The following is an 18,081-nucleotide window of genomic DNA, read 5'->3' on the forward strand; positions in this document are numbered from 1 at the left end:
CTTACCCCTCCCCCACTGCTCAATAAACCTCCTGCCCTCCCCTCCCCAGAGGGAGACAGGCATAGACCACACACTGCTATACTTTGGTGTATTTTTTTCTAGGGGCCTGAAGCTGCCCAGAGGTCCCTATGTATCCATCCATCCCTGGTTCCAGCCCTGAGCCACTGCCCACACATGGGTATTTCCAGAAACCAGGACAGCTAGGCCTGATTATTCAGCGTCAGGGAAGGAGGGAGGAGGAGGAAGAAGAGACAGCAGCCAAAAAAAGCTGGAGACAGAGTGGAGGTGGTAGGGGAGGAGGAGGGCACTGGGTAGAAATGGAGGAAGGAGGGGAGAGAGAATGTGAGGGTTGGTGCCTGGCTAGGGGGGTAGTGTTCTCAAGAGGTCAGTCAGGTTAAACTGAGGAAGGACACACAGATAAGAAGGAAAGGATAAGGAAAGCTATAGGAGAGTCCTGCCATTGGTAAGGCCTGGAAGTTGGAGCTGGTCTGGTATGTGAGTATCTTAGGCAGAGGGGTCCTCTGATGGCATCAGAAATTCTAGAGAGGCTAAAATTGGTATCATGCTGTCTTCTGCCTCCCACCTTCTGCCCAAGAAAGAGAAGACCTAAATTCATTGGTAGAAGATATAGATGACAGCAAGGGGTGGGGCTCCCATCTCAGAGAACTCACTCAGGAGCCCCCTGGCCTTCTTCAAATCACATGAGAGTCACTCATTCTCTTCCCATACAGATCCCCAAGCTCCTTTTTTTTCTGCTTCTTGTTCCACCTGTACTCATTGCCCCAACTGTGCGGTGTCATTCATCCAGGGAAAGCTTATCAGGCATCAGCTATGTGCCAGGCACCATTCTGGGTTTCTCTCAGGGAACTATGAACTATGAACTATGAACTGGCTCCAACACAAGACAATGCTACAGGTTGGGGCCACCATTGGGGAGGGTCTGACTTAGGGTCTCTTCACTCTCAAAGCAGTGGTTTTTCATTTGCATCATTTGTGTCAATCACATCAGGACTGAAATTTGGAGGAAGCCAAAATTGGAGACTGGGATTCCAGAGAGTTATGCTAGGCCTTGAAACAAAGGCTTGAAGTGTTTGGACTGATGGGATAGCAAATCGTGGGCAGTCCATAGAGAGTGAAAGAAGACTGCTAAGGGATAAGGAGAGACCACCTGAGGCCACATCATGTAGAGTGTTGAATGCTAGGACCCAAGATGTGGGATTTAGAGCATGTGGAACCATGGGAGGGACTTGAGTAGGGTAGTGACATAGTTAACATTGCATTTTAAATAGATGCTCTGATGGCTGTGCTGAAAACAGAAGGGAGGGGAAAGAGACTGGAGATGCTAAAATTGGCAGAAATGATGGTCGCCTTAGCTAAGGAAGGTGACAGAGAAGACAGCAAGAAGTGAATGGATTCCAGAGAAGTGAAAGAGATAAAAATTAACCATTTCTTGTGCCCAGTGCTAAGAGCATTACAGTGATTATTGTGTTTAATCAGTACAACAACCCTATACACATCATTTTAAACCTTCTTCCTTGCCCAAGGTCAAAGAGGAATAAATATTAGAGATGGGATTCAAATTCAAGCAGCTGAATGTCAAATCCCATGCTCTTCACCCCTCCTGTACACTGCTTCCCTTCATAAGGCAACAACTAGGAAGCATCCATTACATATTTGAATGATTTATGTGTTTTAAAAATAAGGGGGGTGGGGTTGTGGCTCAGTGGTAGAGCACATGCCTTGCATGTGAGGCACTAGGTTCCATCCTCAGCACCACATCAAAATAAATAAAGTTATTGTGTCCATCTACAACTAAAGAAAATATTTTTTTAAAAAAGAATACATTTTGATGTTTCAAAATTCAAAAGCTACAAAGAGGATAAATTGAAAAGTTTCCTTTTCCTCTGGTGGCAGCCACTGTTATCAGGTATAATGATGTACTGCTTTATTAGCATTTAGTATTAGTAATTTTTTATGTGCGCTCCTCTTAGCATGAGTGAGGTTGAACATCTTAAGCCCCAACTCTATTTCATCCACTCGATTTTGCAACATGGCAATCACTATTGACCTTGATAGGCCTAGTTTTAATAGCATGGAAGGGTGGTCAAATTAAGAGAGTGCTTAATACATAATAAATAGGAAGGAATAACAAGGAATAAATAGGAACTAAACTGCAGAGTTGGAGTAGGCAAGGATTTGACCAACAGGAAGAGAAAAATGAGATGAGAGGAGGGAAGAGCAGGTTTGTTTGGATGTACTTAAAATTCAGACTTTCAGAACCCTCAGGACCTTGAACTATGTTTAAACTGCAGAGACTCTGAGCACTGCCAATTACTAGCTGGGTGACCTTGTGCAAGTCACTTAGCCTCCCTGGGGACTCATTTTCCTCCTCTGTAAAAACACGGTTCATAGTCCCTCCTACCCAGGGATTAAATGAGTGAACATTTTAACAAACTCAGGAAAGGGCCTGGCAAAATATAATACTGTAGGAATGAGCGGTCCTCCTCACCCCAGTCCTCTAGCTGTCTTTTCAGAGAGAAAGATGTTGCCAAAACGCTCTCCTGGCTCCAGCCTCCAGGCTGGAATGGCGGCCGGTGAGACTGGGAAACGACCTGTTGTGCGCAGGCGCGCGCGAAGGAGGATGCGAGGGGCGGGGCTGCCGCCGCCTGGGCTGTTCCAACGATCGCGCACCGCCCCCGCCGCGCCCCGCGCCCGCCCTTGCTAGCAGGCACCTCCCGCCCCCTGCATTGCTGATGCTGCTGCTGGCAGACATGGACGTGGTGAATCAGGTACGCGCTCCAGCACCGCGGACAGAACCCTCTGCTTCCAGGCCTCCGGGCTCGGGTCACTTTGACCCCCTGACTCTGAGAGGTGGTGGCCAGGGTCCTGGCAACAGAGACCTGTTCCCTGGTGCTGGGGCTGGGGGTCTGTGGCAGGCGAGGGAGGACGAGGGAGGTGAAAAAAAGAAGGAGTGCGCTCTTTGCCGCAGCGAGGGCCATCCTCATTGCCGCAGCGGAGGCCACCAAAATCTCTGATCATTACCGGCTACCTCGAAGGGAGCATGAGGGGGTCTTGGGGTTGGGGGAAAGAAAAGGGGGGAAGGGAGGGAAGAGTGGAAGGGAGACTCGGGGGGGCTGCGGATGAGCTAGGAAATAGAGCGACAGAAGGTGTGGGGGTGGGGTGGGGGAGGGCTGGCACCCGCCCTTCCCAAACAGACTGCACCCCAGTAGATGACCACTCCTTTCCCCAGGGCAGACCTAGGCGGACGATCCGATTTTGCCTCTCCAAACCCCCCAATCTCTTCTCCCACAAGACTTATTCAGTGAAGCCATGTCCCAACTCTCCCTCACCTTAATCAGTCCAGACCCTCTCCGCCATCTCACTCTGGTTCACCACCTCAGAACCTCGCCCCCTCGCTAACCAATACCAACCCCTCCTCATCCTCATCTTCTCAGACCTCCCCCATCTGACTCACCTTTACTCCTGTGGACTGCTCCCCCACTTTAGACAACCCACCTCCCACCCTATTATGACTCACCTTCACCACTCAAGACCCCCTCCCCCAACCCTAGTGAACCCCAACTCCTTCCTCACCTTCTTCACCCACCTTCTTCCCCATCTGATTCACCTTTAAGGATTTCACACCTACCTTCCCTAAGTGGTCCAGACTCCATCCCTGTCTTTCTCACCTCTGAACTCTTCTGCCATCTGACCCACTATCACCTCAGAGCTCTCCACTAGACTTGAACCCTGAGGGTCTTTTCACAGAGACCCTGGTGCTCATACCTTCCCCAAGGTGTCACTTTTTCCTTCTCACCCCCTTTCCAAATGCCTCCCCCTCCCAGAGGTCACGTGCCCTATCCTCAGGGGTCATCACCTGATAGCTTTTCCCCTTACCTTCCTGTCCATTTCCCCCAACCCCACCCGTCCCCACTCTCTCCTCAGCTGGTGGCTGGCGGTCAGTTCCGGGTGATCAAGGAGCCCCTTGGCTTCGTGAAGGTGCTGCAATGGGTGAGTGTGATCTGGGTCGTGAGGAACACTGAAGAGAGAGCCAGAGGTAGTGGGGGTCCAGAAGAACCAGGGAGGAGGAGGGGTGGGAGCCAACAAATGGATGGACAGTGGAAGGGGATAAGGGAATTGGGCTTGAGGGTGAGGTCCCAGGGGTTTGAAGCCAAGGAAAGGATGGACTGTGACGTCACATAAGGCTGAGGGTACCCCCGTCGTGAAGTGGCATATTGTGACGTCCTACATCCTTTCTTGAAGTGAGGGAGGGGTGGGGGAGGTGGAGCCTAAAGCTGATTGCTTGGGGAGAGATGCAAAGACAGAGAAACCCAGACACAGTAAAGGAGACAGAAATAGAGACAAGAAATGATGGAGATAGAGATGGAACTACTGAGAAAAAAAAGAAAAGAAATGAGAGAGAAAGGCAAACAGACAAGAAAAGGGAATCAGAGAAAGATGCACAGAGAACAGAGATGCAAATAGAAATGGACACAGGGAGAGGAAGGAAAATGGAGTGGGGTAGAGAAAGAGACAGAGAGATTCTCAGAAATAAAGAGAAATTAACACAAAGAAAAAGAGATACGAGGGAGACAGAGAGAGGACCATATGGAGACCTCATGAGAGACAGCAGAGAGACAGAGACAGACCAAGAAACTGAAAGACACTGACATAGACATACACTCATACAGAGAGAGCAAAAAGAGACACCTAGAGACAGGAGAGGCAGAAAATCAGAGTCACAGAGAGACAGACATATGAGAAAGACAAAGACATATAGAGAAAAAGAGATATAGAAAGATATGGAAACACAGTAAGACACACAGAAAAAGAAAGAGAGGAGGACATCAGAGCATAGAGGGGTAGAGACAGAGAGGCACAGGGAAAGGGAGAAACAGGAAGAGACAGCCACACCCCTGTAATCAGCTTGTGACTATGAGCCCTGATTAGGGGATGGGGGTGGGGACCTCTCCATCTGCTGCTGCCTATGCTGGGCCCCCATCTGTCCCAGACGAGGGCACCCCCCCTCCCACATGCAGACAAGCTCAATATGACCATCCCCATCCCTCCTGCCCAAGGTCTTTGCCATCTTCGCCTTTGCCACATGCGGCAGCTACAACGGGGAGCTCCGGCTGAGCGTGGAGTGTGCCAACAAGACGGAGAGTGACCTCAGCATCGAGGTTGAATTTGAGTACCCCTTCAGGTGTGACCCCACCCTGGGATCCCAACAGACCTGGGAAAGGCAAGGGTGGGGTGGGACTGGCTAATACCTCCTACCCAGTGGCTTCTGCCCAGCCCCCACCTCAAGAGGTCATAACCACTGGGATTACTGCCCATGCACTGAGCACCTGCTGTGTACCTGGCACTCCTTTGGACATCTAGGACCATGTGGTGAGCAAGACAGACACAGGCTGTCACTCTCTGGCTCTGTTCTAGTGAAGGAAAAGGGTAAGGGACAGGAAATAAACAAGATTAAAAAGTAACACACCTGTAATCCCAGTTACTCTGGAGGCTGAGATAGGAGGATTGCAAGTTCGAAGCCAGACTGAGCAACTTAGCAAGATTCTGTCTTAAAATAAAAATGGCTGGAGATGTCACTCAGTGATAGAATACCACTGGGTTTAATTCCTAGTACCACAAAAGAAAAAAAGTAAAATGCAGGGCCAGGGATGCAGCTCCGTGGTAGAACACTTGCCTAATCCCTGGGTTTGACCCTCAGCACAACCAAAACAAAAAATAGTAAAAGATATAAATCTAAACACAGTAGGTGCTCAATCAATATTATTTATTCTCCATTCATTCATCCATTCCATACACATTTTTTGAGAATCTGTTGTTTGCCAGATACTGCTCAAAGTGCTGGGGATGTAGAAGTGACTAAAACACACCATGCTCCCTACCCATGTGGAGTCTATATGATAACAAACAAATTGATAAAGAGGATAGTTGCAAATGGAGAGAAACTCTAGGAGGCGATCCTCATGCAGGGTTTTCTGATAGTGAAAAATGAGTAGGTGCTGCTTAGATATGGGGAATGATGATACCCAGTTAAACAATTCTGGCATTTATTAAGCTTACATTGTGTGCTGGGCTCTGTGCAGGATCCTAGGTGTCCAAGAGTGAGCACAGCTGGCATGGTTACTATCTCCTGAGGGATGGGGAGACCGACCTATAGACACAATTTCCATTGAGGTTCCTCCACTACTTAGCCAAATCACATAACCACTCTGAGTCTCAACTTCCTTATCTGTAATTGGGGATGATAATAATGCCTATCCCACAGGGTTTTGGGAAGTCATAAATGAGTTAATACTTGCACCATGGTTAGCTTAGTGCCTGGCACACAGGAAATGCTTGCTAAGAGCCAGCCATAGTGGTGTAGGCCTGTAATCCAAACAACTCAGTAGGCTGAGGAAGGAGGATCATAAGTTCATGGCCAGTCTGGGCAACTTATTGAGACTATGTTTGAAAATAAAGTAAGAAGGGCTGGTAGTGTAGCCAAGTGGTAGAGCACTTGTCTAGCATGCCCAAAGCCCTGGGTTTAATCTCCAGTACTGAAAAAGTGCCCAGAAGTGTTGGCTAAATAAGTAAAAGAAACCAGTTTTAGGAATGCAAGGAAGGAGGCCAGGCATTGAGTTGGAAATTGGGGGTTTGGGACCCTAAATGTCAATGTCAACCCAAGAAATCACTCAGTTGGAAGTAGGAACAGTTAAAATAGAGGAAATCCCAGCCCAGACCCTGAATAATGATGGAAAGAAGTGGAAGCACCGAGAAAGCATGACCTGAGAGGTAGAGGAGCAAACAGGGATCCACTGGATCATAGAAACCAGGGAGAAGAAGTGGTAGTTGGCAGCATAGAAAACTATTTAAAGTTGACCCTCTGTGAATCCACATCACAAAAGCTCCCTGTGGACTCCCCAATGCCTAGGACTTCAGGACAGAAGGATCTGCCCTTTACCAAAAGTCTCCCTCAAAGAAGTCTTTGTCCCAAGTCCTGCTGAACAAGCCTTCCTCAGTGCCCTGATATACCCTAAGGATCCCTCATTCCCCTTTGGGTACCTCCTCTCTAAACCCAGCCCACTGGAAATGGAAACTCAAACCCAGATTCAATTCCTTGTACATCCTTGGACAAGTAATAGCCTTGCTAAGCCTCTGTTCACCTATAAAATGAGTCTAGTAATGCCCACTTTAGAGAAATTGCTAGAAGGGCATCATTAAATTAGATAGATATATAAACTGCTTAGTAGGTGATCAATAAATGTTAAGCCTCCTCCTTCAGGAACTCTGCTATACAAAAACACTGACACCATTTGCTCAGTCTCAGAATCCTGCCCCCAGTCTGAGGTCAGAGCTCTGGGCCCCCATTCCAGGCCTTTACCCCCTACAGTTTCCTCCATTTCACCAGACTGTCCTTGCCTCACATACAAACATCCCGCTCCAATGTCCCTTCTACCCTCCTTTCTGTCTTTTCCTACTTTGTAGCCACTGGGCTATCCTCTGCTATGCATACATTTTTTTCCTCTCTCAGGAACCTGAAGTGGGATGGGGAGAAGAATGAGCAAGATATAGGGGGAAGACAGGATTCAGCTCCAATTCTGCCATTCCCTTGCCAGCTTTGTGACTTTGGTCAAGTTAATGCAGTTCTCTGAGCCTTTTTTACCCCTGTACATTTTATTGAGTAAATACTGCTTGAAAACCTACTATGTGCTCCAGGGTCCTCCAGACACTGGGGATACAGCAGTGAACCAAACAAGAAAAAGCCCTGCCCTCTTGTAATTACAGCATAAATCAAGATAAGTAAGCTCAAAACAAAACAAATCCCTGGTATGTTATGTGGTGATCACAGCTTCAGAGAAAAATTGAACAAGGAAGGGGGTTAAGGAGTACAGGGAGCAAATGGTTTAATTAATTTTTAAATAGTGATTTCTGGGAAGGCCTCACTAAGAAGGTGACAACAGAGCAAAGCTTGAAGAAGATGGGGGAGTAAGACATGAAGATATTTAAGAGAAGAGCATTCCTGGCAAAGGGAACAGCCGGTGCAAAGATCCTGAGTTAAGAGGATGACTAGCAAGTTCTAGGAATAACCAAGAGACAAGAGTGCCTAGGTTGGAGTGGAGCATGGATAACCCTTCTCACTAGAAAGCTTTTGATCAGTCAGTGAAATGTGACTGGGTACATCACAGGTGCTTTGTGAATGGTCATTCCCTCCCTTTCCTGGGATTTTGTCAGAATCGGGTAGACCCATGACTGGGCAGGGGGCTGACAGTATTCTCAGGGGCTGTACCACACCTGCCCACCTCTCTCTGCAGGCTGCACCAAGTGTACTTTGATGCACCCAACTGCCGAGGGGGCACCACAAAGGTCTTCCTATTGGGGGACTACTCCTCTTCTGCTGAATTCTTTGTCACTGTGGCTGTGTTTGCCTTCCTCTACTCCATGGGGGCTCTGGCCACCTACATCTTCCTGCAGAACAAGTACCGAGAGAACAACAAAGGGCCCATGATGGTGAGTCCCCTGCTGTTTGTATGTAGAGTCTGGGGGACACAAGACCTCGGGGACAAAATTCATTTTGTTCATAGGCCACACCAACTGTCAGGCCCATATGGAAGCAGCCATCATAACAGCCACACGTTACTGCTGCTGCTGTCTCTTTGAGTCCACACTGGGTATCAGGGAGCGAGGGAGCCATAGGGCCCCAGGGACATACTCACAGCCTACAAAAAATCCCAGACAGGCCTACACCAGTGAACCTACCATTTCTCTCACAACCACGCAGTCTAGATCAAAGGAAGGAGCATGCAGAGGTTCACTGTGACAGTCATGCATGTCATCCTGCCACACAGACAGATTCCTACACAGCTGTACTCACACACCCTCATCCCAGACATCAAATGACACAAATTCCCACGTGCAGATGAAAGTGGAAAGACACACCACTTCCCACAAATTCGGAAACATCCCACAGAGTTCCTCCCCAACACCTGCACCCACACATCACAATCAAACTCCCACATCCTCTGTGTCACATAAACTCACACAAGCTGAAGCTGGGAGGGCCACCTTCAGGTGAAAATGTTGTAGGCTTCCCAGCTGAAAAGGCAGGGGAGAGAGAGGCCTCTTGTGGGGGACCCTCCCTCCCAAGAAAGCTTCTGATCCCAGGAGGGTTCAGTTTGAAGTAGCCCACTCGCAATGCCACCTTCCTCGCCCCTGTCCATCCTAGGACTTTCTAGCCACAGCGGTGTTTGCCTTCATGTGGCTAGTTAGCTCATCCGCCTGGGCCAAGGGACTCTCAGATGTGAAGATGGCCACAGACCCAGAGAACATTATCAAGGAGATGGATGTCTGCCGCCAGACAGGCAACACATGCAAGGAGCTGAGGGACCCTGTGACCTCAGGACTCAACACCTCAGTGGTAAGCCCTGGGAAACTGGAACTGTTTGAGAAGGGAGCCTGGGAAATTTCCAGTCTGGCATAGGGAGCATTGGAAAGTGAAAATGAGAGGACAGTCAGGAGAGATCCAAGGAGGATCCCTGGAGGAGGCATACCAACAACAGAGTCTTGAAGGATGAGATAACACAGTGATGCACATACTGTCCCCTAGTGGGGAACAGGAAGCCTTCTATCCATATTAAATTTGAGAAACTTGGATCCCAGACCCAACCTCGTCATGTAGAATCTCCCACAACTCAGTATCCTCTTGGAACCTTGGTTTTCTTATGTGCAAAAGGAAACAATAACTTGAAATGTTTCCCTACTTGTAAGTTCAAATCCTAGCTCTGCCACTTATGAGCTCTGTGACCTAAAGCTAGTCACACTGCCTCTCGGGGCTGTTTGAGCATGTAAATTGAAGACTAATAATTGGTTTTGCTCCAAACTTGAGTATTTCATGAACTAATAACATACAAAGTGCTTAGAAAAGGGCCTGGCACAATGTAAATTGCATACAAATGTTACAGGTGCCAAGATTCTAACTCTTCTTTCAATTACTTGCTGACTGAGACCTTGGGTAACTTAGCTTCTCTGGGCCTCAATTTACTCTGTTTAAAGCAATGGAAATATCAGCCATGCATAGTGGGCACACCTGCAATCCCAGCAACCCAGAAGGTTGAAGTAAGAAGGACTGCAAGCTGGAGGCCAGCCTCAGCAACTTAATAAGGCCCTAAGCAACTTAGCAAGACACTGTCTCAAAATTTTTAAAAAATCAAAAGGGCCAGAGCTATAGCTTAGTGGTAAAGTGCCCCTGGGTTTAATTTCCAGGTCCAAATAAATTAATTAAATAAATAAATTAGAAATATCAGCCAAGTGTGGTGACATGGGCCTGTAGTCCCAGCTACTCTGGAGGCTGATGCAGGAGGATCACTTGAGCCCAAGAGTTTGAGGTCAGCTGGGGCAACTTTGCCAGGCCCAGTCTCAATAAATAAATAAGGAAAAATTTAGGTAAAATAAAATGGAGATTTTACTTCCTAACTACAAAGGAACTTTTTAAAATAATACCTTTATTTTATTTATTTATTTTTACGTGGTTCCGAGGATTGAACCCAGTGCCTCACATATGCCAGGCAAGTGCTCTACCAGTAAGCCACAACCTCAGTCCTAAAAATGAAATTTTGCTGGTGATGGTGGCACATGCCTGTAATCCCAGCAATTTAGGAGTCTGAGGCAAGAAGATGGAAAGTTCAAGGTCAGACTGGGCAATTTAGCAAGGGCCTAAGAAATTCAGTGAGACTTTGTCTCAAAACAAAACAAAAAAAAAAAGGACTAGGAATATAGCTCGGTAGTAAAGCACCCCTGGGTTCAATTCCTAGTACCAAAAAAAAAAAAAAAGGAATTGTAAGTTAATTAATAACATGTAAAGCACTTAGAAGTGGGCACAATATATACCAAAAGATATATGAAAGGTTTTATGTTTTTAAAATATTTTTTATACATTCAATATATTTATATATTTTTGCTTTGTTTTTGTGGTACTGAGGATTGAAGCCAGGGGCACTTTACCACTAAGGTATATCCCCAGCCCTTTTTATTTTTTATTGAGGGTCTTACAAAGTTGTACAGGCTGGCCTTGAACTTGTGGTCCACCTGCCTCAGTCTCGCGAGTCACTGGGACTAGTCATGTGCCACCAGGTCTGGCTCCCATGTATCTATATTTTAATATAACAGTACATAATTACATATTTTTACATATGAATTTGTACACGTTGTGTATTCATGTGTGTGTGTGCACATTTGTTAGTAAACTATTCTTTTGTTTTTTAAAATTAATTAATTAATTATTTTGGTACTGGGCATTGAACTCAGGGACATTGGACCACTGAGCCACATCCCCAGTCCTATTTTATATTTCATTTTGAGACAGGGTCTCAATGAATTGCTTGGCACCTCACCATTGCTGAGGCTGACTGAACTCACCATCCTCCTGTCTCAGCCTCCCAAGCTGCTGGGATTACAGATATGCACCACCGCACCCAGCTTCTTTATTAGTTTTTGACAGTACTTGAGATTGAACCCAGGACCTCGTGCATGCTAGACAAGTGCTCAACCACTGAACTACATCCCCAGCCCTGTTAGTGGCATATTTAATAAAAAAAAATGTATGTTTATATCCAGGTGTGATCGCACAATCCTGAAATCCCAGCTACTAGGGAAACTGAGACAGGAAAATCCCAAATTGAGGCCAGCCTGGACAACTTATCAAGCCCCTGTCTTGAAATTAAAATAAGGCTGTAGTTCGGTAGTAGAGCACACATACTCAAGGCCCTGGGTTCAGAACCTAGTTTAAAAAAAAGTATGCTTACATCTTATGATAAACATATTACAAATTTAAATTTACTATAATTTATATATGTGTAAACATGTATATGTAATGTGTGCAAATAGATAAATACTTGTATACGAAATATTGATACAGCTCCACATCCCCAGGAATCTTAATTCTAACATGCATCCTATGCCCAAGATGATGTTTCTGCACATTGACATTCAACCCTGGGACCTCAGTCAGGACTTTAGAAACCACCACCGTCCAGGAGTCCACAAATTCAAGCACTATAAGCCCATTTCTGTGCGCATGGCCTTGAAGTCCCCTCAGGCTCCCAAGGTAGTGGGCAGGGGACTATAGCCAGTCCTTATCTCCCTGCAGGTGTTCGGCTTCCTGAACCTGGTGCTTTGGGTCGGCAACCTGTGGTTTGTGTTTAAGGAGACAGGCTGGGCCGCCCCGTTCCTGCGTGCACCACCTGGCGCCCCTGAGAAGCAACCAGCACCCGGGGATGCCTACGGCGATGCAGGATACGGGCAGGGCCCCGGCGGGTATGGGCCCCAGGACTCCTACGGGCCCCAGGGTGGTTACCAGCCCGACTACGGGCAGCCAGCCGGCGGCGGTGGCGGTGGCTACGGGCCTCAGGGCGACTATGGGCAGCAAGGCTACGGCCCGCAAGGTGCGCCCACCTCCTTCTCCAATCAGATGTAATCTGGTGAGTGACTGGCGGGTGATATGGCCAAAGAGGGTACATGAAAGGAGATGGGCGGGTCAGTGAACCAATAAGAGTCAGGAATGGACAGTACATAGAACATTTGCCCACGAGTAAGGGTTAAAGTGTGAAGGAACCAATAAAGATACCTGAGTAGAAAAGCTAGCCAATGAATGGAGAACAAGAGAGTGGTACTTGAAGATGGGCGGAATAACAAGCCAATGAGAGGGAGGGAGAAGTGCAGCTCCGCGGGAAGGAAGGGGTGAAACAAGTAGACAGAGAGACCAATGAAAAGAGGGAATCACAGGAGGACTTGCGCAGTAGAGCATAGTCAGAGGGGCGGCTCTGCGGAAGAGGTGGGTCTTAGAAGTGACAGGTTAGCCAATAGGTGGTAAAGCCAATAGATGCTGAGTGTAAACGGCTTGAGTCTTGAAGGTCAGACGAGCTCACCAATGCCAGAGGAGGTGGTAGATATGCCACCTCTCCCAAGTCTTCGAGGTTAAAGATGTGGTGTGGAATTTCAAAGGAGGAAAAGGGGTGGGGGTGGGGGGTGCTTGGGAAGGCTGACCGACATTTTTTTTTTACTTACTATTTTTGCAGTATTGGGGATTAAACCCAGGGCTGGCCTACCACTAAACTACACTTTTTAATTAATTAATTAGAAAAAATTTTTAGTTGTAGATGAACACAATATTTTATTTACTTATTTTTATATGGTGCTGAGGATTGAACCCAAAGCCTCACACCCGCGAGGCAAGCGCTCTACCTCTGAGCCCCAGCCCCCTAATTTATTTTTATTATTATTTATTTTGAGGCAGGGTCTCTCTAAATTATCCAGGTTAGCCTGCAGTCCTGCTGCAGGCTTCCAGGTCACTGGAATTACAGGCTTGCACAACCGTGCCCGCCATGGCTTACCGATCTTTTTGCTGTGCCTTAAAAGAGAATTGAGTCATCTGGTGGTGGTGTAATCCCTGCTACTCTGGAGGCTGAAGGAGGATGATTGAAAGTTTGAGCGCGGTCTCTGCAATTTAGTGAGACCCTGCCTCAAAATAAAAAGGGCTGGAATGTAATTCAGTGATAGAGTGTCCCTGAATCTGATCTCAGTACTGCCAAAAAAAAAAAAACACAAAAAAAGTGAGATTTCCCTGAGTTGGGGGCGGGGGCAGGAAGGCAAGGAAGTTGTAACGTGGGTAGAAGTAGTTTCTGGTACTGGGTTAGCTAGGAAGCAAAAGGCAGGGGATTTATTAAAGCATCTCTCATCTAATTCAACAAAGAACCCTGTGGGCCCTACCATCAAAATAATTCCATAGTCTTTCCACTTCTTACTGTAATCTCCCCTGGACCTCTTCACAGGTGTGCACCCCCATTTTTATTCTGTTCTATGCAGTATCCGAGTGATTCTGTTATATCCTAAATTAGTTCATGGCCCTCCTGTACTTAGAAGTAAGCTGTAGTTCCCATCTCACCCATCTCATTGGAATTAAAACTAGAAGTTTTCACTATGTACATTAAATCCCTACACATTTAGCCCCCCACCCCCATCTCACTTTCCTGATCTCACCTACCATTCCCCTACTCTGTTTCAGTCAAACTGGCCACTGCAATGTGTCAAGCACAATCTGACTTCAGGGCCTTTGAACCTGTTTTCCTCCTGGAGTTTCACACCCACACAAATTAATATCTACCTAGCCAGCTTCATTTCATCCTTTTGGTCACTTGATCGGTGAGGTCTTGCCTGTCTAAAACAAATCCCCTTTGTTATCTCTCTCATAGTACCCTGTGCTTTTCCTTATCATGATCTATAATTATTAGTGTATATGTTTATTCACTGTCTCTTCCCCTAGACTGAAGAATATAACCATAATTTATTCATACAGGACACACACCACTTAGAGCACTCCTCATGCTACAAAACATTTTAATGAGTAAATGATGGAAACACCATGAGACATTTACTCATTTTACTCTTCCCTGCTCAAAATCATTCCATGGCTTATATCACATCTGGAGGCAAAGATGGAGTCTTCACAGCTTGATCCCCAAGGCACCATGTGACCCCATTGCTGACACCATGCCCCTTGTTCACTCCACTTTCATTTTATTTCAATGTTATGAATTTATGTTCTACTACATAATTCATTTATGCATCATTAAGGAAAGTCTGTCTCCCCCTGCCACAAGGTATGCCCCATAAAGACAGGGATCTTTGTTTTGCTCAATATGGTATATACCCAGTGGCTAGAACAATAGCTGTTAATGGATTGTTTTTAGTTGGGAGTGGGGGACCTTAATGGTTTTGGTACCTAACCCAGTGGGCTCAAGATCAGGAACACCATGAGGGCAGCTGGAAAGAAACTGATTTCAGGGCTGTGAGTGAAGAAAGAAAGGAAAAAGCAGCAGCACCCAGGGAAAGGGGGCAGCTCCTCCCTAAGGGTGCCATCTGTGTTTAGACCCTTTCTCCTTTCTGTGTTTTTTGTCTCTACAGGTCAGTGCAGCCCGGGAGGACCCCATGGGTGGGCAAGAGCTCAGGAGAAGGCCTGCCCCCCTTCCTTCCCCTACACCCTAGGTCTCCACCCCTCAAGCCAGGAGACCCTAACTGTCTTTGCTGTTTATATATATATATATATTATATATAAATATCTATTTATCTGTCTGAGCCCTGCCCTCACCCCTCTCCCTTCATGCACTAGGGGCCCAGTCTTGAGTGGGCTTCTTCCCTACTCCTGCCCCTTCCCTGCATTCCTCAGCCCCTCTCTGATCCCTGTCCCTGTCCCCTGAATTTAGGGGGCTCTGGAAGGGGGACAGGGAGGGGACAGACCTCATCTGTGTGGGGAGGGTGGGTGTGAATTCAGACTCTCTCCCCTCTCTCTAGCCCCTCCTCCTAACTCTGGCCTTGGTTCAACCAGCCTTGCCTGAACAAAGCTGTGAAGGAAAATTCAACCCTGAGGGTAGGAGAGAGGCAGAGATCTGGAATCTTGGGGTAGAGAGGACAGCTTGGATCCAAGGTGGTCTTTAAAGGGAGCTCTAGAGTGGAGGGGAGTAGTCATCAGGGAGTAACTGAAGTAAAGGGGTGCCTAAAGCATTCTGGGGTGAGGCTTGGAAGGAGGCCCAGGGCATGTCTCTAGAAGGGGTGGGGGTTTATGTGAGCCAGCAAGTGGACTCCAGACTGGTTGGGTCTTGGATTGGGACCAGCCTATAGAAGGTGTGTGTGTGTGTGTGTGTGTGTGTGTGTGTGTGTGCGCGCGCGCGTCTGTATGGCTTGGCACATTCAAGAATCTGAACTTGATCTAATGGGAACACATCTTGAGTAGAGCAAGAGGTGGGGTTCAGGAATGAGCTAAGCTTGGGGTGAACTGTCCTAGTCAGGGTTCCAGAAGGGGTGTGGTTAGAGTGGGGTGAGCCTGGTGGTTTCAGAAAGGGCAGCCCCTCCCCCAATAGGACAGTGAAGAAAAGGTGTTTTAAATTGAACAGGTTTGGGTAGTAGGTGGGGGGTGCTTAGGAGCTGCAGGATGAGTTTTGTTAAGGGTGGGGAAAATGGCCCTAGCTAAGGCTGGGAACCAAGGAAGCTGGTCTGGGAAAAAAAAAAAAAAAAACGAATGATTTGGCTTGGAGAATGAGGGGTGGGATCCAGAGAGGAACAGCCCCCACACCCTTGTCCCTCCCCTTGACCAGATAGCTAGGTACTCAGAGGGCAGAGCCTGGCAGGTCTGTGGGGCTGGCCCACCCCTCTTCCCCCTTCCCCTGTCCCTCCCTCCCTCCACATCTCCACCCGATCTGGGGTGGTTGGAGGCCTGGTCTGGAGCCCCTGTCCTGCACCCTCTGCTGTGTCTGTGATGTCGGTAGTGCCTGTGATTGTGTGTTGCCATTTCGTCTGGCTGTGGCCCCTTCCTTTCCCCTCCAGACCCCCCTTTCCCACACCCTGCCCTTCGGTATTGTTTGAAGACCCCCTCCCCAGGAAGAACAAATATGAATAATTCTCCTCCCCCAAATAAACTCCTCAACCACCTAGTCCAACCGGCTGCAGTTTCTCAATGTGTCTTTTTGGGGGGCAGATGGGGTGCGGGTAAAGACTGGGGAGAGGAGGCTAAGACCCAAACCTGATGAATGCAGTTCAGGCTGCTGCCACATCCTCTCTGTGAAGGTTCCTCGCCTGCCAGTCATTCTAAGTCAAGCTCTGAGTAGACCTGCTAGCTATGACAGGTCTTTTAAGGGTTTGGTTCCCTCAGCCACTATCCTTCCTGGTTCCTGTGGAGCCCTATCCTTAAATACCCATGGGAAGGGCTTGAGATGTAGCTCAGTGGTAGACCACTTGCTTAGCATGTAAGAGTTTCTAGGTTTGCTCCCTAGTACTACAGACAGACAGACGGATCCCCAAGGGCTCTGACCAGGGAGACATCACAGGGAGACCTCACCCTACCCAATCCTGTGCTCTCTCCTTTTCCTTGACTCTGCCCCAGCTGGAAAACCTCGACATCAGGGAGGTGGGGCGCTGGCGTGACTCTAATTAATTTATTCATTCTCTTTACACCCTCCCGGGGACTAAAAGGGGAGGGAAGTGACTGAGGTGTGTGTAATGGGGTTGAGGGAGGTTCCTGGCGCCCACGATGAAAGGCCGGGCTGACCGCCGCCGGCTCCCCTCCATGTCTAATTAGAGACCCGGGTTAGGCGCCTGAGGTTTGAGTTCTGACTGCAGACGCAGGACCCCCTCCTCCCAGCCCCGAGGCACAGTGAAGCCTGAGAGTGCCAAGGAAGAGACTCCCGGTTCTGGAACCAACTCTGGGAAGGGGATATCTACCCCAAGAGAGAAAAAATGGAGGTGGGGGAGGCAAAGCTTTAAAATCTCCTTCTCTGGACTTGGTGGGTATGGTGGCAGGGCCTGTAGGGATGGGGAGGGAGCTGGAAGAGGGCCTTTAAACCTAGCCGCTGACTTTAGCCTCCTCCCCACAAATCTCATACAATCCTTGCTCACAGAAGGAAATAGGAAGGGTCTAGCTGTCTGGTTAGAGTCACAGAGCCGCAGCTGGGGCTGTAGATGCGATTGGGAACCACTCTCACATTATTATTATTAATTATTATTATTATTATTATTATTATTATTATTATTATTATTATTATTATTATTTAGTTGCAGATGGACACACAGTATATTTATTTATTTTTATATGGTGCTGAGGATCAAACCCAGTGCTTCACACGTGTTAAGCAAGTGCTCTACCACTGAGCCACACCCCCAGCCCATCTTGCAGTATTCTTTTAAGGAAAAGAGAACTTTGGATCCTCACCAGTGGTAAGGGGCCAAGAGATGGCTTTAACCCCTGCCCAAATAAACATCCAAGATAAGTCGACACAAAGCGTCCATAAAAGCACCCTAGTGCACCACTCCTTCCAGTCAGGTAGCCACCTCCAAGAACCTCCCTCCTCCACTACTTAAAGACTTAAGTCCTAAAGGCCACGTGGCACATTGGAGTTCTAGAGGCTGTGCCTCCTGCTTCAGCTGGGGTCGAGAGGGCAGGGGGCTTTTCTGCAGGACAGCTCACCTTCCGACAGGGGGCGCTTTGGCCTCGGAGAGACAACGGGGCCGGGGGCGGACCCTACGGGGCGCACTCCTCCCACG

At 47.9% G+C, this 18,081-nt stretch overlaps 1 protein-coding gene across 1 annotated transcript; it reads left to right on the plus strand.

Moving 5' to 3' along the window:
• Positions 1 to 2,679: 2,679 nt before the first annotated feature.
• Positions 2,680 to 16,227, plus strand: SYP (synaptophysin). The gene is made up of 7 exons (XM_081278368.1): positions 2,680 to 2,789; positions 3,946 to 4,011; positions 5,079 to 5,203; positions 8,310 to 8,505; positions 9,221 to 9,412; positions 12,140 to 12,470; positions 14,953 to 16,227. The coding sequence occupies exons 1-6, from the start codon at positions 2,754 to 2,756 to the stop codon at positions 12,464 to 12,466; spliced, it is 942 nt and encodes a 313-aa protein (XP_081134494.1). The 5' UTR covers positions 2,680 to 2,753; the 3' UTR covers positions 12,467 to 12,470; positions 14,953 to 16,227.
• The last annotated feature ends 1,854 nt before the right edge of the window (positions 16,228 to 18,081 follow it).

This window comes from Spermophilus citellus, assembly GCF_964194105.1.
Source record: "Spermophilus citellus genome assembly, chromosome: X".
NCBI lineage: Eukaryota > Metazoa > Chordata > Mammalia > Rodentia > Sciuridae > Spermophilus > Spermophilus citellus.

What these genes read in the sequence shown, in the direction of transcription:
- SYP (XM_081278368.1), top strand. Translation starts at nt 2,754, where the DNA reads ATGCTGCTGCTGGCAGACATGGACGTGGTGAATCAG. An exon ending in GAATTTGAGTACCCCTTCAG is followed by an intron (nt 5,204 to 8,309) that starts GTGTGACCCCAC and finishes CTCTCTCTGCAG; the next exon opens with GCTGCACCAAGTGTACTTTG. An exon ending in ACAACAAAGGGCCCATGATG is followed by an intron (nt 8,506 to 9,220) that starts GTGAGTCCCCTG and finishes TGTCCATCCTAG; the next exon opens with GACTTTCTAGCCACAGCGGT.